General features: G+C 41.7%; 2 protein-coding genes across 3 annotated transcripts; one reads left to right on the forward strand and one right to left on the reverse strand.

Moving 5' to 3' along the window:
* Window positions 1–4,029: 4,029 nt before the first annotated feature.
* On the reverse strand, window positions 4,030–12,232 carry ACOT13 (acyl-CoA thioesterase 13). Of its 2 annotated transcripts, none has more exons than XM_054018322.1 (3): window positions 11,863–12,232; window positions 8,500–8,684; window positions 4,030–8,003 (listed from the first exon to the last, which is right to left on the reverse strand). In XM_054018322.1, exons 1-3 carry the CDS (start codon window positions 11,944–11,946, stop codon window positions 7,847–7,849), a joined length of 426 nt encoding a protein of 141 aa, XP_053874297.1. In that variant the 5' UTR covers window positions 11,947–12,232; the 3' UTR covers window positions 4,030–7,846. The 2 variants fall into 2 exon arrangements, with proteins under 2 accessions (XP_053874297.1, XP_053874298.1); XM_054018323.1 differs by having other exon boundaries at window positions 11,851–11,939.
* A 25-nt stretch (window positions 12,233–12,257) lies between these two features.
* Window positions 12,258–25,354, forward strand: TDP2 (tyrosyl-DNA phosphodiesterase 2). Its single transcript, XM_054018320.1, has 7 exons — window positions 12,258–12,596; window positions 12,676–12,761; window positions 13,770–13,937; window positions 15,681–15,772; window positions 16,238–16,356; window positions 23,317–23,487; window positions 24,672–25,354. The coding sequence occupies exons 1-7, from the start codon at window positions 12,339–12,341 to the stop codon at window positions 24,951–24,953; spliced, it is 1,176 nt and encodes a 391-aa protein (XP_053874295.1). The 5' UTR covers window positions 12,258–12,338; the 3' UTR covers window positions 24,954–25,354.
* Window positions 25,355–26,302: the final 948 nt, after the last annotated feature.

Consider the following 26,302-nt stretch of genomic DNA (forward strand, 5'->3'; position numbering starts at 1 on the left):
AGGGAAGGTGTAGGAGGCTGGCTTCCCCTCCCTCTCTCCCCCCCAGTATTTACGAAACTTAAATCTCTTGCTCTGAGAAGGGAATTCACCATCTTTCCTCTCCTCTTGGGAAGGGCACAAGAGACCTTGCATTTTGGAAGGATGTTGAATTTCTCACATTGACAAAATGAGGCAGAGTATCTCCAACTATGGAGAACATTGAATATTCTGGTGTTAAAGTTCCCACCCTATGAGAGTAGTTCATGTCATTGAGCTATTATTTTTAGGTCATCTTTGGGATCGTAACCTGCTAGGTGTGTGAGCTGATACAATCTTCACAACTCTAAAGGCTAGGGTTCATTTTATTAAATCTTTTATGAAGCATAATTGTGCTAACTTAAGTATGTGTAACAGTTCTGCATAAACACCCAAAACATACCTTTTGAAAAGGTTGAGCTGTTTATTTAATATTCTTTGACACATGTACACCTCCCTTTTATGTCCTTAAACAGTCTAACAGGAAAAATACGAAATTCTGTGAGGCTGTTCTCACTATCCATGTTGTAGCAAGAGTCCTACTTGATTCTTGGTAAGAGAGTTCTCTTGTGGCTCTTAAGTCTGAATGTGATAGGAATTGAAACCTGGGCAGGGATTTGGGTACAACAGAGCAGACCGGTTAGAAGTATCTGTGGTTGGTCCAAGTTTTCCATGTATCTTGGCAGTAGAAAAGGATGCTTGCAGAAGAGGATGCTTACCTACCAACTATGGAATATATGAATTTATGGGACAAGCACTTTATAATCCTCTTAAGCTTCAAAATGCCAAATCTCCACTCCTAACCTACTCAGTAGCATAGCTTTTTGTCCAGATGAAGAAACCGGTAAGTAGTTACTGTGGCGTACCAAATAACATGAGGAAATGGTTGCATTTAGGGTGGGAGAGAAGAGTGGGTCTGAGAAGGGTCTGGAGCCAGGAGCTTACTAAAGGTTGAACTAGGTTTTTACATCTTATCCACGTACTGAATAACTGATACTTTATTCCTCCATTATACTTTAAATAAAATCCCTTCCCCAGATCTTTACTAGATTACACTTAAATTGCTACAATAAATGATGCATCGTAGGTCAAGCAGCTGTAACACATTTACATAACGTAACACTTCTGTTATTAAGCCCATGCTTCCAAATGTTCATAACAATACTAAATTAACTGGTGTTGCTGAATTTTTACATGCCTCAGCTTAATTTATTGAGCAGAAAGTTTTTAATCCTGTTAACAAGGCTAATGAAAAGTAGAAAGTTTTTGCTAATTTTAACTTTTCAGACTTTTTTTAAACAGCTCTGGTAGTTCTGTGGTGTAAAGTAACACTATGAAATTAAGCAAGATGATAGTGCTGGGAACAGGGATGGGCCTTTGGCTATCCTTGTGAAAGTCCAGTCCTAGATTTGGTAGTTACAAACCACAGAAATTTCTACTTGCATAGAGAGCTTATTGGATGCTCCTTCATTTTCTGAAAGTTTCAATTACACCACCCATGTTCCAAAGCAATTACATAGAGATGAAATCTTCATAAGGGGGAGGGGGAGAGATGCAAAATGGAAATACTGGATTGGGAAGATGATCATGGGTTCTTCTGTAGTACTAGTGCCTGGTATTAATTGTGTGCACTTCACAACCATTATTACTGAGCAAGGCCTTGTATGCTTACAGTTCTCTAATATGGCAGATGCAAGTGTTATTTACAGTCAAGTTGCCTCAAACAGTGTCATCTCCATATGCTTGAGTATGTTGTCTGCAAAAATGGGGCTATTGCTGCATATGTAACTTATTGGTTCAGTGCATTACACAGTATAGTACACCAGCTAGCGGAGTTACTCCTTCAGCTCAAATAGTCTAGATCTGTGCTGTGGATCTGAAAACCCTGGGTGTGAATCCCACTGATGAACAATGCAGAGGATCATCTGAGTTCACTTCATACCATTTTTGCTCCCTCAAGGGTCCTGTGGGAAAGAGTATGATTAGGCAATGAAAGGCAGCGTCCTAATGCATATATAAAATGGTAGTAAATTAAGATTGCGTTCATAATATTTTAGTATTTTACTTTGAAATTAATGTTCTTTTGAGGGTTTTTTATAGTTATGTATATGGAGAAAGTCCATGTGTCTTGTGCCTCAAAGTAAGTGTGGGAATATGTAAGGTTAACTTTCATAGATACATTTTAACCAAATGTGCAAACTGTATAGATTATTTCCCTATTTTTAATTGGGTCTAGAATTAAGGGAAGATATCATTCATCCTCAGCTTCCTGTAGGGATTAGGGTTTTTCCTTTCCAAAAACCATTTCTGGCCTTAAGGCAGCAAGGGCCACTTTTTTGTTGCAGCAGGCTTCTCACTGCCTCTCTGTGCTGGTTCCACCCTCCCCTGCATTGAATACTACAGACCTTAAGAATGCAGAGGAGTTGAGAATTATAAGAAACTTCTTTGAGGTGTAAAGACTTGGGGGGGGGGGGGGGTGAAGGGTTGCTGAGAATAGTAGTTTTAGTGGAAATTCCAAGTTCTGAAGCCCTGCTTGCCAGTGGTTGGAGACCAGAGGAAGATTCCTCCACTTTGGCAATCACTTATGGAGCAGATTTTTGCCAGTAGTAGCAAGGGCTTTAAGTGACTAGTAATACAATTTTTCAAAGTGTAAAACTTAGCTTTTTGACTTGTTTTTTTTTTTCTTAGCAGCAGTCTTTTGTTCAATAGCTTTTGTGAAAAACTGTTTAGTTTCAGCACAGGAGATCTTGCAAAAACTCATAAGGCCAACAATGGTTACAGTGCCCAGACTTGTACTAGCAACATCCTAAAGTCATGATTTATGAAGCATAAACACAGAGCCATTCAAATGATCATAATGTTCTCCCACAACTAGGGAACTACAGAAGTGTCAGCGTAAGTCATTCACCCACTTGTACAAGAAAGGGAACTTCAACCTAGAGGCAAATTGGAACCAGCTCTATCCATCAAGACCTAACTAGAATTGAACTTTAGTCCCTACTTTAGAGAGAGGGGCAAACACTCATTTTCCCCACTAGGCTGCTCTCAAACTTCTCTAAAGTATGGAGTTCTTAAACTTTCACAGCATGGAGATCGCATCGCAATAGAGAGGTAGGTTACTTCCAGATACCAAATTTAGGCTCCAGTCCTGCAACGTGCTCTGCAAGGGCAGACGCTTATCCTCAGGTCCACTAAAGTCAATGATGCAGATTAGGTTTTAGGATTGGAACCCTGAGGCTATGTCCACACTATCCAGCTTTTAGCAACAGGGCTGTGCTGCTACAGCCATGCAGCTAAAAAGCACGCAGTGTAGCTGCTGTTTGTCTGCAGGAGAGAGTTCTCCTGCTGACAAACTTCCACCCACAATGAGCTGTGTTAGTGTTGGCAACAAAGCGCTGTTCATGCCAGCGCTTATAGGCAAAACTCGTCTTTCGGGGTGTGTGGATGTGTTTAACACCTTTGAATAACAAAAGTTTTGTTTTTCACTTGCCAGTGTAGACAGAGCCTAAATTGTGAAATAAATGATCAGGCCAGAATGCTGCTGTTTTGTGCTCTTGATTAATCTACCTGCACTGAAATTAGTGTATACCTTGCGTTCTTAATTATTTACACAGGGTTTCCATTGAGATGTTGAACTAATAAATTTTCCTGCCTTTACTCCTTCATAGTTAAGGACAATGTCAAGGTTGATTGGCCTAAATGTAACCAACTTTTTCTGTCTAGAAACCCTGTAGAATTCTCTATGCAGATATTACAAAAATAACATTGTAGGACTCAGAGTGGTAGCCGTGTTAGTCTGTATCAGCAAAAACAAGGAGGAGTACTTGTGGCACCTTAAAGACTAACAGATTTATTTGGGCATAAGCTTTCGAAAGTGCCACAAGTACTCCTCGTTGTTTTCATTGTAGGACTGTTTGAATCAAATATGGGTATGTTTATTTTAATTATGAATATAATCAGAAAGGCAGGAGTTCCTGAATTGGAGGCAAGTAAAGAAAAACTGTTAAGCAAACATAGTTTTCAGACTTTTTAAAGGTCATTATCTGTTAGTTGACACATTGACAGAACACAAGAAATGAATAGAAATCTGCATTTTTACAGTTTCCAACCAGCTCTAATGCTGGAAAAAAATCTTAAGTGTAGCATGCAACTTAGCAGGTTAGTCTTGCGTTCCCAGCCATAACTTTAGCTAGACACTTGAGAGGTCCAAAAGTATAACTCTCAATCTTTTGGTGTGTTTGCTGTTATAAACCCAAGTAGAGAATAAGCTTTTATAGTGATATTCAGAATGAATTTGAACCATTCAGCTCTGGCATTTTCCACATGCTGGTTTGTCATTTTTACTGACATCTGATCTGGAATTTCTCTTTCATAGTTACTTGTTACTGCTATTATACTGAGGTATATATGACTAACCTGCACTCAGTTTCTGGTCTCTTTACTCAAAATGACTAGTCCCTTATTTTGAGTAATCCCTGCCATTTCAATAGGGGAAACCTATTCAGAGTAGGGATATCAGAATCCAACTCTGAGTGCAATCTAAATAAGTGCAAATTCTATTTTACTGAACAGGTTACATGTATAAAGTCAAACTGTCTAAAATATGATGACATTCTCATGGTATGAATGAATAGCTGATACACAGCATCTACCTCCTAGAAAAAAATTCTCAACTTTGTCATTAATTCCTATAAACATTTTAAATATCCAGATGTTATAAGGAAGAATGTAGGTAAGTGAATAAAAATGATCAGACCAAGTGAAATTATTGGGGGCTAAGTAGGGCAAAGGAAATGATGAAAACAAGAGGCTTCATGAGTACAGCCACAGGGCTTAGGTAGCAGTAATCACAAGATAAGTCAGAAAAGCATAAAGAGAACAGTAATGCAGATAAGTTCTACATACGTCATTACACCTGCTTCTTACTCTAGAGCAGTGGTCTCCAAAGTGGAGTGTGCAAGAGGATCCTTGGGGGTGCGCGGCAGAGGACCGTGGTGGGTTTTTTTTGTTTTTGCTTCGGCAGTTTGGGCAGGAGTCTGAGGTGGGTTTTTTTTTTTTTTTTTTTTTTGCGCAGCAGAGGGTGCGTGCTCAAAATTTTTTTTACTGATAAGGGTGCGCGATCAAAAAAGTTTGGAGACCACTGCTCTAGAGCATAAAATTTTTCCCAATCTGTCTGTATAATAATAGCTCATCTCTTGTATCCACAGCCATTCAGTGTTGTTAGCAATGATTTGTTTCCCTAGAGTTTTATTTCTGCTGAGACCAGAAATGAGTGTTTGATAATAAGTAGTGATTAGACAGGAACCAATCTCACGGAGTATGTAATTGGCTAGCTAGGTGCATAGACACAAGGGCTGTGCAGGCAATCGGAGATCCTGTTATCTAGCAGCACTGACTACTCTTCTTTTCCAGTCAGTTGTTTTTCCCTAAGATTCTCAATGCTCAAAATAACATTTCAGAAAATGAGAAGTATCTTTCACAATCTGCAAGATTGTTCTAAATGGAAGTCTGTCTGTAGTTAGCACTGATTTAACTAAATGGCAATGCTTCACATACATTTTTAATCAAATCATGTGGCACCCAAAGATGACATTTTACAGACTGCTAGTAAGTCTTTTTCACAAAGAAAATAAATATTCTTTTTCAAAAGAAAATGAAAGGCATGTGTGGCATAAAAAGCTCAATTCATGTTCCATAACTTTTGAAAGTAATGAGATTCTTAAAAACACTTAATGACTATCTCAGCAAGGTAGTACAGTGTAGCAATGCCTATTCCTCAAGGTTTCATCACATGACAATCTTTAATTCCTAGAGACTCCAGGACAATCCTGGAGAGTTGGCAACCCTGGTCATGTAAGGGTCTGATTTTGGTCTACAGACCAAGATAGGTTCTCTAGTCAAGTATCTCATATCTCTCTCTCTCTCCCCGCCCCCCATTTATCAAACTGCATAAACTGTGAGGGATGTAAACATTCAAAGATGCTTTAAAATGAGTTAACAGCTTCATCCAAAACAAGTGGCCTGCTTAACAACACTTATATCCCATTTTCTTAATTATTCAACAGGGACTAAATGCAACATAAAGGACTGCATTAGAATTACAGCAAAGGTAAATGCTAATGGCCTGATCCTGCACTCATTATACTCCCATTGAAGTCTAAATTCTGTTTCCAAAGCTACACAGATGCCTTCTGAATACAGACCGCCTCATTCTCTATTCCATCACCAACATAAGCAGCAATGAAGAAAATGGAAGTTTTGACTGATATGACTAGAGGATAGTGGCTAACCTGTTTACTGCAATAGTTCATGTCATTGATGAATTTCTAACTCTAGTCATAGAATTGATTAATTTTGTCAACTTTTGCAAATAAAATATTCAGTTAATCATTTCCCCCATTATTCACTCATCTCCAACAGTAACAGTGTTTGATTCCATGTGGGAAGGGCCTATGTTTTTATTAGATGGCATGGTAGAGACAGAGCTTGATTTGTTTCAGTGCACAGATAAGGCAATAGCCTACTTAAGACAAAGGTATATAATTGCAGAATGGCAGATTTTCTTTCAGTCAGTTAAAACGACATGGGTGCAATACTATTAATTAAAATTAATTTATTTTCACTAAATGGTTAGTGTATGATCGTTCTGTAAATCGAATAGATACTGATGACTGGAAAAGTTTTTTTTGTTGTTTGTTTTTTTTAAATGAATTAAATGGCAAAAATAGGAAAAAATTGTTCCATTTTACTGTATATAAAAAGCAAGAACTGGATGGGTCAATTTGTCTTGGCAAGAATGTCAGACTTTTTAAATACAGAGCCATGCCATATTTACATACATTAATTTTAAAAAAAGAGGTGGTAATGGTCATTTTGGAAAAAGTTGACCCCCCTCCATTTTATATTAAAGAATAAAAATGTCAGTGATAACTCTCTATACTATTACTACTATTACTTGACCTCATACACTTTAAGGTTTTGGCTGCCCCTAAAGTTATTCTGGAAGTGTTCTTTGCTTCAGAATGGTTGTGAAATTTTCAACACCTTACAACCCTCCTGATTGCATTTTGTGATGCACAATCCCACCCCTAGAGGTCATGAGCCACTGAGGATGAGAAACACCGCTCTAGCACAGTATAACTATACAACTTTCCACACAGAAACGAGTTTCTTCATCTGGGCTGAATGAGCTTACTTAATGTAGTAGTATGAGAGCTTTTATTAAATGTGTACTTCTTGAAAAGTTATTGAATTTTTTAATCAGTTAGGTAAGTCTTTATATTTGGCAAATGCCTATGTTCTCAATATATTACATTTCCCATTTGCAAAATATTCTTATTTCAGATTAATAATTTAAAACAGCAATACTGCATTTGTAACACCTGTTACTTTAATATCACGTTATAGCATAGGACAAAAAAATGCAGTTGGTTAGTTGCTTTGGTTTTTGAAAGGTTATGAACTGACAGCCCTGGAGACTGGAAACATGTTTGCATGAGAGAGGTACAGAATGGGGAGCAGAAAGCTTCCCCACACAGTCCCACCAGTGAGCCTGAACATTGACCTTATCTTCAGGCTCAAAAAAAGTACATTGGTCTCCATGTCTCTACAGTCCTTGGTCTCTCTACCAAGACTGCAACAAGCTCAGAAGTGGTGCCAATTACAGTGTGAACAATTGTCCACTAGGAATGAGACTGAGACCAACTCATTTTACATAGATCATTTAACTGCTTTCAGAGCGTGGTAACTTGATACAGCTTAAATTAGAAAAAATAATTCAATGCTAGCTTCTTAAGCACAAACTTTCCTTTTTAGATATCATTTTCTTATATTAATGTCCTAGGTATTTTGTATGTCTGCCTTGTGCTACGAACTTTCCTGTCGCCTTGTTTGTTACATCCACACTGGCAAAGGCAAGCCTTCTTCCTTGTTTCAAAATCTGAGCAGTGATCAATATCTCTTCCCCAATCTTAGCAGCAGACATGTATCTTGAATAAAAAACAGAACAATCATTTTATACAACATGCTACAACTCAGGGAACATTCATCTGTTTAAAATAATTTTTTGAAGGAGCTACCAGAGTCAGTTTGCAGTTAACTCGTTGCACCTTTTCATAAGCCTGAATCTTGCAGCTTCTCCTCGGGCAGAGTTCACACTAATGTTCCCACTGAAATTCCACACATGAGAAGATTATAGAATTTGGACTTTGTTACCTAAAGATAACTAAGGCATTAAACCAAACGTAATAAAAGAGGGAGCTTAAAGAACATTAGACTGCCTCAAATTAGTGTCTCGACCACTTGATGATATTCCCAACCAGGATCTATACTGAGTTTATTAGAAGTTGTTCTTTCAGACTGCAGTTTGTCACTAAAGTGGTAGCTAGACCATGGAAGAGAAACTTAGCAGAATCCAGGCCCTTTTAGTAGAACACATCAAACATTAAGATTTAACATTTGACAGTAAGCATGTTCAATACATACGTAATGTTCATATCCACACTGACCCCAGGCATTCCTCTTTCTGTGTACAACAATGCTGCTGTTGACACTACGTCTACCAGTGTGGCAGTCAAACCTCCATGCAACGTGCCACCTCTGTTTGTGTGCTCCTCCTCTATTTTCATTTCACAAACAACCTTTCCAGGAGTTGCAGAAAGAACGGTCATCTGAACAAACAGAAATGAGGAACAAAATTCTATTAATTCAAAATCTCAATAAGGGGAAACATACGGACAATTACAAGTCTAGTGATTGCTCTCAAAGTAAACAGATCAACTTGAAAGTAAATCTTGGTTCAGTTTTTAGACTAATGAGGGGAGGAGAAAAATAAAGAACTAAAACATTATGGTTTAAGTGTCAAGTCAGATGTTTCTATAAATCTCCAGTTGCAAATTGTTTCCCTAGGGAAATATATACCTCCTATAAAAACTGTATGCAGTGTTGGGGTGCCATGTTGGTTCCAGGATATTGAACAGACAAGATGGGTGAGTAATGGCTTTTACTGGACCAACTTCTAAAGAAGAGCTCTGTGTAGACTCAAAAGCTTGTCTCTCTCGCCAACAAAAGTTGATTCAATAAAAGATATTACCTCACCCATCTTGTGTCTCAAATATGCACTCCGTCAGTTTATTGTAATCATCTTGAGCTTTCAGGAGTTGTTTGAGACAAACTCTACTGAACTCTTATTAAAAATGGAAAGTTGACTTGTCTGACTTTATACCTGACATAAAGCTAATGGAAAGTTACTACTAAGTGTTTGCTTTGATTTTTCCCCACATGACATTGATGGCTAGCACAGTTGCTCAGCCTCTTGTTGACAGAATGAGAATCAGCAACACGTGAGTAATGCTTAAAGTGAAGCAATGTCAGTTAATATTTAAATAATGGAACTAAATCAGTATTTTGAAAGGAATACTTTGAAATGTTAGCCCAACATATTCAAGGCTTCACCACAGGAAAATTTGCTACTATAATTACACTAGTATAACTCCCTGTGTTGAACTCTTATTCTGAGAATAAAAATGCCCACATGGGAAGATATTGAGTAACTATAGCAGAATAATTATGTGGGTAAATTTCCCCATGCAGACAAGCGCCAGGAGGAGAGTTAATTGATTCTAATGCCTAGAAGTTGTTAATCTACAGCATTTAAAATACATTCCCCTAATTCCAGTTGGAACAACTGAAAGTTTTGCATATTTCAAAAGTGAGAACAATAGACATAAGGTGCCCACAAAACTGGAAAAAGTAGTTTCTGTAACTATATTCATCCCTGCAAAATTATTTTTTAAATAGATCATTCAAAGTGGCTTTAGGATGAAATGTCATAGAGATGGAAATATTAAGTTATTTCAGTAAGAGATTCTTACTATACATTTGGAAGTAGTAATATTTTACTAAAGATGGCATATGAATGTCTATTTTTGAGGAATATATTCATAACATTATCAGTTCACTATTGATTGGTATCACCGAAACAATATTTAAAAAAACCCTAAAATGGAGTCCAAAGATACGTCTGTATTAGAAACATTACAGTGGTGTAGGCGCACCACAGTAGAGAAGACATTTAACTACAGCCATTGAAGGAGTTCTTTTGTTGCCGTAGTAAATTCACCTCTCCGAGAGAAAAATTCTTCCATCAATCTAGCACTGTCTACACTGGGGATTAAGCCGGTTTAACGATGTCTCTCAGGGTGTGAATTTTTTACACCTCTTATCGGCATAGCTAGGTCAACCTAAATTTTAGATGTAGACCAGGCCTCAGCTACTGCTATAAAGCCCCTTTTTACAAAACAGAGAGGTATTATAGCTATTGTGAAATAACATTTTAAACAACCTCTCCTGTGTTATCACCTAGTCTGAGGAGAAGAATACTAGTAATACTGTAATATTAAAAATCCTAACCTGAACAATCCAAACCATCTGTCACTCCTGACCTTTACAAAAGCCTCAGGGGACAACATATTTTGGAAAGTCAGGGTTCTAGAAAAACAATTTTACTTTCAGTACAAATGTCAGATGGAGGCCTAAATACAAATTCTGGATATCACGGGATCAGACATCGGGTGTTTAGAAAGTCAGGATTCTGTCTAAACATTTCATTGCATCCCACCCCTTTTTCTGTATACTGGCTAATCAGGACTAGATCCTAAAAATCCTTATTCGCAAGAGTAGGCCTAAATCATGCAACTGGTCCCACTGAATTCTCATCTGAGGAAGCAGTACTCATGTGAGAGCTTGGAGGATCATACTCTTTGGCCTTGATTTTGCAGTTGCATCTCCTATAATGGACAGCCCTCTTCCACAACCCTATGGATTTAAATTGAGAAGATCCAACTGGGATTTTAGTTTGTAAGCCTCTCAAGACAGTGACTGTGTGCTGCATATATATAGGCTTAGAACAGTGGTTTTCAACCTTTTTTCATGCGTGGACCTCTAAAAAATTTCAAATGGAGGTACAGACCCCTTTAGAAATTTTAGACATAGTCTGCAGACCATAGGTTTTAAAACACTGTTCTATATTAACACCAACCTTTCGCTGACTCCTTAGACATAGGATATGTCTTCACTACCCACCGAATCGGAGGGTAGTAATCGATCTATCGGGGATTGATTTATCGTGTCTCGTCTAGATGCAATAAATTGATCCCCGACCGCGCTCCCCATCCACTCTGGAACTCCACCAGGGCGACAGACGGAAGCGGAGTCGATGGGGGAACCGCGGCCATTGATCCCGTGCAGTGAGGACGGGAAGTAAGTCGATGTAAGATACGTCGACTTCAGCTTCGCTATTCTCGTAGCTGAAGTTGCTTATCTTCAATTGATCCCCCCCTTCCCCCAGTGTAGACCAGCCCATAGTCTATAGACCCACAAGGGTCTATAGACTACAGGTTCAAACCCACTAACTTGGATGGATTGGATTTTTACTGATAAAATATTTCCATCCATAATAATCAAAATTTACAGATAAATAAAGCAAGAAAAATGCTGCTAGAGAATTTAGAGTATGATTTCAGGTTGTTTACTTTCCATACTTTGACATGTTTTGTTGACATGAGCTTTAACTTTTTGAATCTTAACAGCTATATTAAATAATCATTGTTTAACCGCCCCCGTAATTTCCCACAACTGTGAAAATTTAAATGTAGAAAGATGCTTTAAAATAAACATTAATACTATCCATCAAAATTATCCAAAAAAAAATAAAAAAATCAAGTTCTGCCAAACCTACATATCTATATCCATATCTACACACAAATTGCTGATACACTTTAGAGGATGCACTCCTCATATAACAAATGCTATGCAACTGCCAAGCATCAATCCTACCTACAACTATACCTTACTCAACACCCGATCAAAGTTGGATGAGCTCAGCAGGCTTTTCATCATCTCCCGGAAGGAGTGGATCGTGAGGGAGCTCATGGTTTAAAGACTGGTTACGACGTCCTTTTTCCGTAGAGTGACCGGGGTGGGACACCTGCTCCTACCAGCTGGGAAGAGTCCCCTGGAACTGGGAGCACCTAGTGAGTTCCGTGGGGCAGGGAGCAGCTGCAGCAACACGAGGCCGGGTGACCTCCAATACACGCAGCGATTCACCACGTTCCACAGGCCGAACGTTCGCGGCTCTTGTTCCCACCTTCACGGAGGTCACGCGCTCGCGGGACCCCCGTGGGGCGGGGCTTGAGCTCGCTGCCCCCCTCACCCTCCAACGCCGAGCTCGGAACGTGCGTCTGTTAGCAGGGCCGCTGGGATTGGGTGCGTGCTGCGCAGGCGTGTTGCCTGGAGGCGGCCGGTGGAGGGCAGCGCGCGGGGCTATGGAGGGGGGGAGCGCAGCGGAGGGGCTGCTGGAGCAGCGGCCCGAGGAGGAGAGGAGTCTGCAGCCGGAGCCGCCCTCGCGGCCCCTGGAGGAGGCGGAGGCGCTGCCCGGGCCCCAGGAGGAGGAAGAGGCGGAGGGGGAGACGCCGCCCCTGGCGAAGCGTAGGAAGCTCCTGTGCGCCGAGTTCGCCTCCATCACCAGCAGCGACCTGGCCCTGGCTCGCTGCTGCCTGGCGGACAACGACTGGCACATGCAGGTGGGGCGCGGGACGGGCCCGGGACGGGCTGGGGGCTGCCGCTGCGCCGGGCCCTGACTCCCGCTCCTTTGCTTTCCAGAGGGCGCTGAACTCCTACTTCGAGCCGCCCGTGGACCAGCGAGACGAGGGCGGGAGGACCCCGGCCCGCTCCCCGCTGGAGACCTGGTGAGCGAGGCCGCGGGGGCTCAAGCTCGCAGGGAAGGCGGCACTGACAGCCGCGCCCCGGCCCAGCACCTACCTCATCTCCCTCGCCCCCCCCCTTGGCCAGCGCCTTGCAGCTGCAGGGGAGGCTCCGCGTCGTTAGCGTTGCTGATGCTGCTCGTCCCCCGCCGTGAAGCCCCTTCCCAAAGGCGAGGCGCGTCTCAAAATCCACCCCCGTGTGTGGCTCGCAGGCTCTGATTGACCCCCCTCCGTGCATGGTGTGTATCTGTCTATCAGTGACCTGCCTGCCCCCAAGTCCGGTTTGTTTCATATATTCCTGCATAACAGCATATGTACGGACTCCCCTAGAATCATAGAATATCAGGGTTGGAAGGGACCTCAGGAGGTCATCTAGTCCAACCCCCTGCTCAGAGCAGGACCAATTCCCAACTAAATCATCCCAGCCAGGGCTTTGTCAAGCTGGACCTTAAAAACCTCTAAGGAAGGAGATTCCACCACCTCCCTAGGTAACCCATTCCAATGCTTCACCATCCTCCTAGTGAAATAGTTGTGTTAAGATGGTTTCCACCAGGTTAACTTAAATCACAATCAAGCCCTTTAAAAAACCGAAAACATTAATTACAACTACATACTAAACACATCTCAGTGGTTTGAGTATTGGCCTGCTAAACCCAGGGTTGTGAGTTCAATCCTTGAGGAGGCCATTTAGGGAACTGGGGTAAAAATCTGTCTGGGGATTGGCCTTGCTTTGAGCAGGGGGTTGGACTAGATGACCTCCTGAGGTCCCTTCCAACCCTGATATTCTATGATTCTATGATTGACGCATATGTTCTCAGTCAGTGTATTTAATTTAGATGTTTTTAAATTAGAGATTAATTCATGTTAATTTTTGCAGTATGTTCAAATAATTTTTAGTTGGGGAGGTCTAAAAATGTCTTGCTTTAGAAGATGGAAGTTACTACAGGGGAATGCTCTGTTTACTGAAAGCAACATTTTAAATATTCTTCCTAGCATTGACTTGACTGCTGATGTTACTACTAGTAGTGCTGGAGTCAACAACGCAGACTGCAGGCAACAAGAAGACGACAGCAGGTTCTCTTTACTTACCTGGAATATTGATGGTCTGGATCTAAGAAATCAACAAGACCGAGCTAGAGGAGTCTGCTCTTATTTAGCATTGTAAGTATTGTTATCTCCTTTATAAGTCAGTTTAATATTTGGACTCTGAAGTGTCGTATCTTATTTGAAGTATCTATAGAATGTATACCCCCAAAGTATCCAAGCACCAAATAGATATACTATAATACAGAAATTTGATAATGTGTGGAATCCTAAACTAGTTTGACTAGAAGCTGTAATTTGGTTGGCCAAAAGAGGTTCTGAACCTAATTTCCCAAAATATGCAGGCTTTGGTACTAAAAGCCTTTTTGCCAGCTAGTCACTGTAACATATAACTTTTTTTAAATAAGAATAATTGATATTAAATGTCGAGCTATAGTAATGAGTCAGGAGGTTGTGGGATTGAGATAATAGATTATAATGTCAGGAAATGCAAATGCTGTGCTTCCAGTGACAGTATTAACTTGACCATGTTGCACAACTTGCATTATTTTATGGTGTGTAGTCTAAGACAAAGCATAAAAAGGTCACTCTCAAAAAAAAAAACCAGGAATACAAAATCCTGATTACATATAAAGTGGCTGAGTTGACATTACTGTTCTCTTGTTTCCATATTACTTGTAATTTGAACTGTGCAATCTGAACATGAAACATGGGGGTTGCATTTATTTTCCATATTCTTTTAAAAATGTTAGCAGCTAAATAGTCCCATTGCATTGGAGAAAATTTTTCTTTGCTGAGGTGAGTGAGGTTGGGAACAGGGAGTTCCCACCTTAAAAATGCTGTTGTTCAACAGTCTTCAGTTGATCTATTGTGATGGCTTTGCAGTGGATAACTTTAGAACCATTTGTGTAAAGTGAAAACCTAAAATTTGCAGGATAGGTAGAATGCAGTAAAAATTGTGAAGACACACTAAAACTGCAGAGTTGATGACTATTTTTAGTTAAATATGTGCTTACCCGTAAAATGGATGGATTACACTCACATAGGTGTAATCCTTACCTATATTGGTTTAGCTTAATACTGTAATTTAGCAGTGCAAACTAAACCAACTTAAAACAAATTAACCCTTTAGATACATTTAAATTGGTTTATCAGGTCAGTTTTAAATGGATAACTAAACTGGTGCAATTTTTCGTGGATAGACAAGGCCCTGTTTTCCCTTCATGCAAATTATCACAGTACCAAACCCTTTACCTGCTTGGAGCATGTTTACATAAAAATAATAGTGACAGGCTGCTGCCTGTGTCCTGTCTACATGAATGCTCCCAGTGTTGCTAGTAACAAGAGAGCCACCGATAGTAGTGCAACAGAAGGAGATTTTAAAAAAAGGTCTAGTGTAGACAAGTCTAAGGAGAGCAATTGCCCTTTACCTGTCAGTCTGGACTGGGAGATTGGGTGTTGATATCACAAAGGTGATGGGTGTTAATTGGACTCTCCTAGAAATCTTAGGTCTTCTAAATATGCTCTGAAGCTATATTTTCAGTCACTAACTGAAATTCCCCCACGTGCATAAAATTAGACAGATACTGTGAGATCAGATCTACGTGAGGAAATGAGGCCCCCTTATTAGTAACTTGTTGGTAAAATACAGATTTGAATCTTATTTTTTTCCTCCAAATATAGTGACATGTTTACATGCCAACAAATGTGACAGAGCTTCTTTGGAAACCATTGTAGCCACTTTGCATGTTTAAAAAAACCAGCCCTACACCCAGAACCTTACTCTTTACATTTGTCATTACAATGCAAAAAACTGTCTGCTTTAAAAGTTGTATTGTAAACTTGTCTTGCTGATTTCAGATACAGTCCAGATGTGGTGTTTTTACAGGAGGTTGTTCCACCATATTTGAGTTACCTACAGAAGAGAGCAGTCAGTTACACAATCATTCCAGGTAAAAAAAAGGAAGGCCTAAAAAATTGAGAAATCTGCTTCAAATTGATAGAAGAAGCAAGAAATGTTATTGTTTTCTACTCACTAGCTTGTTAATACTCCTCTGACCATTGGTAGAAGCGAAAAGGAAAAAAACGAGGGAAAGAATCAGTGAAATGGATTTCCTTGGTTTCTAAATTCTGGAATCTAGTTTGATGCAAATTATAAATGAATATATTAACTGTCACTTTCTTCTGGCTCTTTTTCTTTTAGAAAGGCAGATTTTAAGTTTAAGGACAGAGTCAAAATTAATTCATTTTTTCCGATCCTTTACTATTAATGAAAATAGCTACATGTATGGATTAGGATAAGAAATGTGCACCCTGAAAAGATCTCTTGAAAATATATAATTCTTCTGTATGAAGGGATGGATGAATACAGTGCATGCAGCACTGAACTTTTCTTTCATTTCCTTATTCCTCTTTAGGTAATATAGATGGTTATTTCACTGCCATAATGCTGAAAAAATCAAGAGTGAAGTTTTTAAGGCAAGAAATAATACCTTTCCCAACAACTTCCATGATGAGAAATCTATTAGTTGTGCATGTAAGTGGGTCACTATATGTTACAAAGCAGTTGAATGTCTAATTTAAGGGGACAAATCTTTGTTAGTCTGGAGTTAAGGTTGTAAATATGGGTACTAAATTTGAAGGGAAAAAGCATCAACAGGACATTATAATTTAAGAGAAAAGATAACATGAAAAGTAGGACATTTAGATTTGAAGTCTCCAATAAAAACACTAAAAAGATGCATCAAACAATTTTAACTGTACTCTTACACAAACCCATGCTCTTAACAAATCATGCTACCCCCAACAAATGTGTATTATAGAGGTCACATTACTCCGTTTTCCTGTATCATTCTCAACCCACCATGTGTCATGTATTCAGAGATTATCCCTCACTTCACGCTCCCTCAACAAGAGAGACCTTCAGTGTTGTACCTCTTAGGTTTCATATACATACCAAAGATCTATGAAATTCCACTGCACCTTCTCATTGAATTTTCCCCACATCAGACACTGGTTGTTGTTTAACCATTTAAATGGTTAAACTCTGATCCTGTGGTAAGTCTATTCTGCTGCGGTCTTCTTAAACCTCAAATACTCTTGTCCTTAGTCTGAGGGTATGACTACACTACGAAATTAGGTCGAACTTATAGAAGCCGGTTTATAGAAATCGGTTTTATACAGTCGATTGTGTGTGTCCCCACATAAAATGCTCTAAGTGCATTAAGTCGGAGGACCGCGTCCACAGTACCGAGGCTAGCGTCGACTTCCGGAGCGTTGCACTGTGGGTAGCTATCCCACAGTTCCCGCAGTCTCCGCCGCCCATTGGAATTCTGGGTTGAGATCCCAATGCCTGATGATGCAAAAAGAGTGTTGCGGGGGGTTCTGGGTACATGTCGTCAGGCCCCTCCCCCTCCGTCAGAGCAATGGCAGAGAATCGATTTGTGCCTTTTTATCTGGGTTACTTGCAGACAACATACCACGGCAAGCATGGAGCCCGCTCAGCTCACCGTCACCATATGTCATCTGGGTGCCGGCAGGCTTGGTACTGCATTGCTACACAGCAGCAGCTAATTGCCTTTTGGCAGTAGACGGTGCAGTATGACTGGTAGCCGTCATCGGCTATCTGGGTGCTGGCAGACGTGGGGCTTCATTGCTATACAGCAGTAGCTCCTTGCCTTTTGGCAGTAGATGGTGTATTACGACTGGTATCCATCGTCGTCGTATTCCTCAGTGAGTTTGATCAGAGGCGCCTGGGCAGACATGTTTTGTCTGCTGGAGACTCAGTCCTGCCGGCAGTCCTATTGAACCGTCTTGACGATGATGGCTAGCAGTCGTAGTACAGCATCTTCTGCCAAGCACCCAGAAGATGCTGATGGCTGTCAGTCATGCTGCACCATCTGCTGCCAGCTTAAGACGTAAAAAATAGATGGACCAGATTTGTTCTGTATTCATTTGCTTCCCCCTCCTTCCGTGAAATCAACAGCCTGCTAAACCCAGGGTTTTGAGTTCAATCTTTGTGGGGGCCATTCTGTGTGACAGTTGTTTGTGTTTCTCCCTGATGCACAGCCACCTTTGTTGATTTTAATTCCCTATACCTGTAAGCCATGTCGTCACTCACCCCTCCCTCCGTCAGGCAATAGTTTCGCGCCTTTTTTAGCCCAGACGCCATAGCACTGGGATCATGGAGCCCGCTCAGATCCCCGCGGCAATTATGAGCACTATGAACACCACGCGCATTGTCCTGGAGTATATGCAAAGCCAAAACATGCCAAAACAAAACCAGGCGAGGAGGCGATTGCAGCGTGGCGACGAGAGTGATGAGGAAATTGACGTGGACATAGACCTCTCACAAGGCACAGGCCCCAGCAGTGTGCAAATCATGGTGTTACTGGGGCAGGTTCATGCCATGGAACGCCGATTCTGGGCCTGGGAAACAAGCACAGACTGGTGGGACCACATCATATTGCAGGTGTGGGACGATTCCCAGTGGCTGCAAAACTTTCGCATGCGTAAGGGCACTTTCTTGGAACTTTGTGACTTGCTTTCCCCTGCCCTGAAGCGCCAGAATACCAGGATGAGAGCAGCCCTCACAGTTGAGAAGCGAGTGGCGATAGCTCTGTGGAAGCTTGCAACGCCAGACAGCTACCGGTCAGTCAGGAATCAATTTGGAGTGGGCAAATCTACTGTGGGGGCTGATGTGATCCAAGTAGCCAACGCAATCAAAGACCTGCTGATATCAAGGGTAGTGACTCTGGGAAACGTGCAGGTCATAGTGGATGGCTTTGCTGCAATGGGATTCCCAAACTGTGGTGGGGCGATAGATAGAACCCATATCCCTGTCTTGTCACCGGAGCACCAAGCCACCGAGTACATAAACCGCAAGGGGTACTTTTCAATGCTGCTGCAAGCCCTGGTGGATCACAAGGGACGTTTCACTAACATCAATATGGGATGGCCGGGAAAGGTACATGATGCTTGCGTCTTCAGGAACTCGGGTCTGTTTCAAAAGCTGGAGGAAGGGACTTTCTTCCCGGACCAGAAAATAACCGTTGGGGATGTTGAAATGCCTATCGTTATCCTTGGGGACCCAGCCTACCCCTTAATGCCATGGCTCATGAAGCCGTACACAGGCAGCCTGGACAGTAGTCAGGACCTGTTCAACTATAGGCTGAGCAAGTGCCGAATGGTGGTGGAATGTGCATTTGGACGTTTAAAAGCGCGCTGGTGCAGTTTACTGACTCAGATAGACCTCAGTGAAGCCAATATTCCAATTGTTATTGCTGCTTGCTGTGCGCGCCACAATATCTGTGAGAGTAAGGGGGAGACATTTATGGCGGGGTGGGAGGTTGAGGCAAATCGCCTGGCTGTTGATTACGCGCAGCCAGACACCAGGGCGATTAGAAGAGTACAGCAGGGCGCGGTGCGCATCAGAGAAGCTTTGAAAACCGGTTTTGTGACTGGCCAGGCTACGGTGTGAAACTTCTGTTTGTTTCTCCTTGATGAACCCTCCGCGCCCTCCCTCCCCCCGGTTCACTGTACTTCCCTGTAAACTAACCATCTTCCCCTCCCCCCCTTCGAGCACCGCTTGCAGAGGCAATAAAGTCATTGTTATTTCACATTCATGCATTCTTTATTAATTCATCACACAACTAGGGGGATAACTGCCAAGGTAGCCCGGGAGGGCTGGGAGAGGAGGGAAGGAAAAGGACACACTGCAGTTTAAAACTTTAACTCTTATTGAAGGCCAGCCTTCTGATGTTTGGGCAATCATCTGGGGTGGAGTGACTGGGTGGCCGGAGGCCCCCCCACTGCATTCTTGGGCGTCTGGGTGAGGAGGCTATAGAACTTGGGGAGGAGGGCTGTTGGTTACACAGGGGCTGTAGTGGCGGTCTCTGCTCCTGCTGCCTTTCCTGCAGCTCAGCCATACGCTGGAGCATATCCATTTAATGCTCCAGCAGCCGGAGCATCGACTCTTGCCTTCTGTCAGCAAGCTGACGCCACCTATCCTCTTCAGCCCGCCACTTGCTCTCTTCAGCCTGCGATTCAGCCCGCCACCTCTCCTCTCGTTCATATTGTGCTTTTTTGCACTCTGACATTGACTGTCTCCACGCATTCTGCTGTGCTCTGTCAGCGTGGGAGGACACCTGGAGCTCTGAGAACATATCACCCCTAGTCCGCCGTTTTCTTCTTCTAATCTTCACTCTCCTCTGTGAAGGAGAAACATTTGCAGCTGGTGGAGGAGAAGGGAGAGGTGGTTAAAAAAGACACATTTTAGAGAACAATGGGTACACTCTTTCACGTTAAATTTTGCTGTTCAGATTACACAGCACATGTGCTTTCGTTACAAGGTCGCATTTTTCCTCTTATAGTGAGGGTCTGCCGGTTTGGTGTGAGAGATCACTCAAGCAGTGCCAGGTAACAGATTTTGGCTTGCAGGCAGCCATGGTAAGCCACAGTCTTTTGGCTTTTTTAACCTTCTTAACGTGTGGGAATGGTTTCAAACAGTAGCGCCGTCATTTCCCATACCAAGCACCCGTTGGTTTGGCCATTTAAAATGGGTTTGCAATGTAAAAGGAGGGGCTGCGGTTTCCGGGTTAACATGCAGCACAAACCCAACTACCCTCCCCGCACATCCAATTCTCTGGGATGATCACTTCACCCCTCCCCCCTACCGCGTGGCTAACAGCGGGGAACATTTCTGTTCAGCCGAGCAGGAACGGGCACCTCTGAATGTCCCCTTAATAAAATCACCCCATTTCAACCAGGTGACAGTGAATGATATCACTGTCCTGAGGATAACAAAGAGAGATAAGGAATGGATGTTGTCTGCATGCCAGCAAACACCGGGACCATACACTGCCATGCTTTGTTATGCAATGATTCCAGACTACGTGCTACTGGCCTGGTGTGGTAAAGTGTCCTACCATGGCGGACGGGATAAGGCAGCCCTCCCCAGAAACCTTTTGCAAAGGCTTTGGGAGTACATGAAGGAGAGCTTTCTGGATATGTCCCTGGAGGATTTCCGCTCCATCCCCCTACACGTTAACAGACTTTTCCAGTAGCTGTACTGGCTGCGAGGGCAAATTAATCATTAAACATGCTTGCTTTTAAACCATGTGTAATATTTACAAAGGTACACTCGCCAGAGGTCCCTTGTGTGCCCTCAGGGTCTGGGAGCACGCCTTGGGTGAGTTCGGGGGTTACTGGTTCCAGGTCCAGGGTGATAAACATATCCTGGCTGTTGGGGAAACCGGTTTCTCCGCTTCCTTGCTGTGTGCTATCTTCATTGTCTTCATCATCATCATCTTCCTCGTACCCTGAACCCGCCTCCCTGTTGCGTGATTCTCCATTGATGGAGTCAAAGCACACGGTTGGGGTAGTGGTGGCTGCACCCCCTAGCATGGCATGCAGCTCCGCGTAGAAGCAGCATGTTTGCGGCTCTGCCCCGGACCTTCCGTTTGCCTCTCTGGCTTTGTGGTAGGCTTGCCTTAGCTCCTTAATTTCCACGCAGCACTGCTGTGCGTCCCTGTTATGGCCTCTGTCCTTCATGGCCTTTGAGACTTTTTCTAATATTTTGCCATTTCGTTTACTGCTATGGAGTTCAGCTAGCACTGATTCGTCTCTCCATATGGCAAGCAGATCCCGTACCTCCCGTTCTGTCCATGCTGGAGCTCTTTTGCGATCCTGGGACTCCATCATGGTTACCTGTGCTGATGAGCTCTGCGTGGTCACCTGTGCTCTCCACGCTGAGCAAACAGGAAATGAAATTCAAAAGTTCGCGGGGCTTTTCCTGTCTACCTGGTCAGTGCATCTGAGTTGAGAGTGCTGTCCAGAGTGGTCACAATGAAGCACTGTGGGATAGCTCCAGGAGGCCAATAATGTCGAATTCCGTCCACACTACCCCAAATCTGACCTGCAAAGGCCGATTTTAGCGCTAATCCCCTCGTCGGAGGTGGAGTAAAGAAATGGTTTAAAGGGCCCTTTTAAGTCCAAAAAAAAAAAAAAAGGGCTTCGTCGTGTGGACGTGTCCAGACTTAATTTGATTTAACGCTGCTAAATTCGACCTAAACTTGTAGTGTAGACCAGGCCTGAGTAAGTTGAGAATGGGTATGGATTAAGTTGTCCTCAACTGCTGGTAGACCTGTAAGGTATACAAGGTCTGGTATGTCCCCAGCTGCAATATGCACTGGTGTTGTAGCTGTGTCAGTCCCAGGATATTAGACAGACAGGTGGCTGTGGTAATATCTGTTATTAGACCAATTTCTGTTGGTGACAAAGACAAGCTCTTCTTCAGGTCTGGCAAATATACTCAAAGGGTATGTCTGTACTGCAATTAAAAACCTGTGGCTATCCAGAGTCAGCTGACTCAGACTTGCAGGGCTTAGGCTGCGCGACTGTTTAGTTGCGGTGTAATTTGGGCTTAGACTGGAGCCAGGGCTCTACAACTCTGCAAGCCTGAATGTCTACATCTCAACTGAACAGCCCCTTAGCCTGAGCTCAAGTCAGCTGGCACGGGCCATCCATAGTTTTTAATTGCAGTATAGACATACTCGGGTATCCTAGCTAAGTACAAGGTGGAACAAATTGTTTAGCATTAGTAGTTAACACATATTTCAAGGGACCATTCATGGTGAAGTGGCCTGTTAATACCCCTTCTGACGAAAGGGTTTAGCTGTCATACTTGCCAGACCTGAGCTTTTTACATAGAGGGAGCATAAGATGACAAGAAAAGAAGGGCAAAGTTAGATTATTTGGGATACCTTAGCTCTGCATTTATATACTTTAAGAAAACGAAAACCACCCAGATAGTGTAAACTAGAACCTAAACTTTTGAGTTTCCTGATAGGCAGGTGTGTGTTGGTTTTTTAAAAATACATTTTGTTAATTTTTTCCCTTTCAGTTACTGATGCATATTTACAACCTTTCTGTCTTTCAAATAGTTGTATATACACCTCAGACTTTTCAGAAAAATATTCTACCTTGGTATAAGATAATACATGTTAAATTATTGGCAGACTTGTTTCACTTGGGTTGGAGTAGAGGTCAGCATTGGCTTTTTAACCGAAAGCCACCTTCAGTATTAAGCGTGGAGTGGTTAGCATGGCTCTGGAATAAAAAGTTGAAAATTCTGCCCTCATAAAGGAACTCTAAAAACGGTTGCCCTTGTCTTGCTCAGCAAAATATTCTGAAAGATTTTAGGGTGAGGAGTATTTCTTGCCATATATAAGCTGTGAACTGAACCGGATTTGAATTCTTAGTTAAAAATCAACGTTTAAGCCTGCTGCTAGTGGCACATTCACTGTCAAAAACCTCACTTATGACAGCAGAATTCGAGAGGCCCAATATCGAGTTGTAAATCACTTCTATCCTGTATAACAGCAGTTTTAACAAGCAGAAGAATGTTCCTATTTAATATTTGAACAGTATGTTTTGTCTTTGGCCTTCAACTTTGTTCCATGACATATGATTTAATGTTTCTCTCTTTGTCTAACAGGTGAATATATCTGGTAACGAACTCTGCCTTATGACTTCCCATCTAGAGAGCACAAAAGGTCATGCCAAGGAACGCCTAAACCAACTGAGGCAGGTGTTAAAGACAATGCAGGAGGCATCAGAGTCAACTACCGTTATATTTGGAGGGGATACAAACCTAAGAGACCACGAGGTGAATAGCAGTAAACCACTTAGAATTATTTTGAGGACAAACCACCATGGTGAACTCTAGTGGGGGGTTTCGTTTCCTTTCTTTTTATAGGGTACAGTGATAAATCAGTCATACATGACAGAGATGTTGAGCTTTCTACCCTCATACATGCACAGGTGTGCCTCCTAGGGTATTTCTACACAGCAAAGAAAAACCCACGGCTGGCCCGTGCCGGCTGACAGGACTCAGCCTGCGGGGCTGTTTCATTGCTGTGTAGACTTCTGGGCTCAGGCTGGAACCCAAGCTCTGGGACCTTCCCACCTCATAGGCTGCTATTGCTTGGGCTCCAGTTTGAGCCCAGACATCTACACAGTAATGAAACAGGACTGAGTAGTTTGGCCTGGCCAGTCAGGAGTGTCTAGTTGCTGTGTAGACATACGTGTAGTGTCCCCATCCATTAAGTGAAAGTGGGACAAGTGAGGTTGCTGCCAAGTAGAAGTTTATGCTTGATTGTGCATGTTTACTCTGGAGCAATGTTACAGCTGAAGTGACGTCAAAATTAAGAGATGGTGGTTTTTCCCTCCCCAATTGGCTTTGTGTTGCTCCTCTAAAGAAATACACACCGTCTATTGTGCAAGCTGTAACTTTTAGAAATATCCTAATTCTGGGTGCCACATTTTTAGTTGTCCAACTTTGGAAACCTAGCGCTCAATTTTCAGGGATGCTGAGCGCTGACACTTCAAGTTGAAATTAGCAAGACCTGTTGGTGCTCAGTACTTCTGGAAAGTCAGATCCTGTGTGTTTAAATTTGAGCACCCAAAAAATGGAGGGACTGAAAATAAGGTCACTTTTGAAAAATTGGTTACCGGGATAACAACTGAGGGTGTTACGTATTACTAAAGGCCCAGTCTTGCATGATCAGGTTTAATCACTTAATAATGCAATAGTTTCTTACACACACTTTGGTTTGGAAAGTGCAACATGAACAGTAAGTGTTTTAAGTGGTTTATATTTTTATATTTCTGAAATTCTTGAGGGGCTATCCTATTCTAAATTGTGGTTTAGTAGTTGTGATTTCCTGTTTTGGACGGTGCTGTGCAGAAAAATGATATGCTGTAATATCTAAATTCTAGGTTCAGCAAATGATTGTCATGCATATTATATTCGAGGCATTAGTGGGTATAATGTTCCATTTTTCTCTTTAGGTTACTCAAGTAGGTGGCTTACCTAACAATATTTTGGACATATGGGAATTTTTGGACAAACCAGGGCACTGCTGTTATACATGGGACACAAACTGCAATTCTAACCTGGATGCAAGTTACAAATGTAAGTTCCGATTTGATCGCATATTCTTCAGAACTGCAGCAGAAGGGGGACAAATTATTCCACGGAGTTTGGACTTAATTGGACTAGAAAAATTAGACTGTGGTAGATTTCCCAGCGATCACTGGGGGCTTCTGTGTGATTTTGATGTGATACTATAAAGAAAACAAAGCTTTTAAAGTCTGTGTATTATTGCAAAAGCTCTTAAATTTTTTAACCTTTGGATTTCACAAAAATTAAATTCTAAGCTTACGTAAGATTTATTTTACAATCCTAAGGAGTTTTACCCACTCATTTAACATCTGTTTTCCCAGACTGTATAGTAAAAAGCCAAAACCTTTTTATTTTCTTTGTATGCATTCTAGCAGACTTTTTAAAAATATATTTTAATGTGGCAATAAAGTACAGAAATACAAAATAAAATCCATTTTTAAATGGAAGAGACAAAAACAATCTCAAATATAATCCATCAAAGAATTAAAGCATTGTCATTCACGCTCTTTTTCTTTTATCACTTTTTGTTGTAATAATCTCAATAAATTGTAAATTTTTTTAGTGTAAATGTCTTGTTTCTTTTGTGGCTAATGACATAATCACTGTCTTATTTCTCATAAGGCACCTAGTATCATCTCACATAACTCAGGACATTTCAGTGTAATTCAGAGTTCAGTCTTAAAGGATAACATTGGCATTTTCAGAAGGATGAATAGATTTAAACAAAAAAATAGTTCAGTAAACAACTGAAATATTTCACAGAATGGCTTTAAAAACTGGAGATATTGGATGATAAATTCTTCAGTCATCCATCTTACAATAGACATATGGAAGTTATGCTCTTGGGCTTTTAAATAGCTCACTTCATCAATCTAGATATGAGGGAGAGGCATGTTTTAAAACACGAGAACAAATGTTGGTAACTTTTGAAAATTATCTGTTGTAAGATTTCTTAAATCCTTGGAGTCAATTTACCTTTCTGAGCATTCCTCCTTCATCTAGTGCACTTCTGCTGCCACATTTTCATCAACAGAATGTTCTCTTCTATGTAAAGCTGGAGCAGTCAGAAAGTGTAATTGAATTTTATTTCATGCTCTCCAAAAGAAAGAGCAAACAGAAGAGGTTTGTTGTTTGTTTTGTTTTTAGGGTGTGCATAATTAGCCACTTGAAAGACATTTTATGGAAGTACAAAGTATCAAGCTGTGTGATAACTAAGGGCTAAAGTTCAGAATACTGAGTGAAGGTGGAGAACACTGTGGCACTATGGATATAGCCTTTTATTAAATAGATATAGAAGCCTTTTATTAAATCAGTTTAGCTGAACTTGTGGGTAATGTACATCATTCCAAAGATGAGGGAAACTTCAGAGGTGGCAAATGCATGCAACACCTCAGAAAAGGGGATGCAAGGGAATCTAAATTAGTGTTGCGTACTGTGAGGGGATAAGAAGCAAGGGCCAGATTTTCAAAGGTATTTAGTGCCTATAGGTGTAGACAGGGAGTTAGGCACCTAACAG

The sequence above is a fragment of the Malaclemys terrapin genome, chromosome 2 (genome assembly GCF_027887155.1).
Source record: "Malaclemys terrapin pileata isolate rMalTer1 chromosome 2, rMalTer1.hap1, whole genome shotgun sequence".
Classification (NCBI taxonomy): domain Eukaryota; kingdom Metazoa; phylum Chordata; order Testudines; family Emydidae; genus Malaclemys; species Malaclemys terrapin.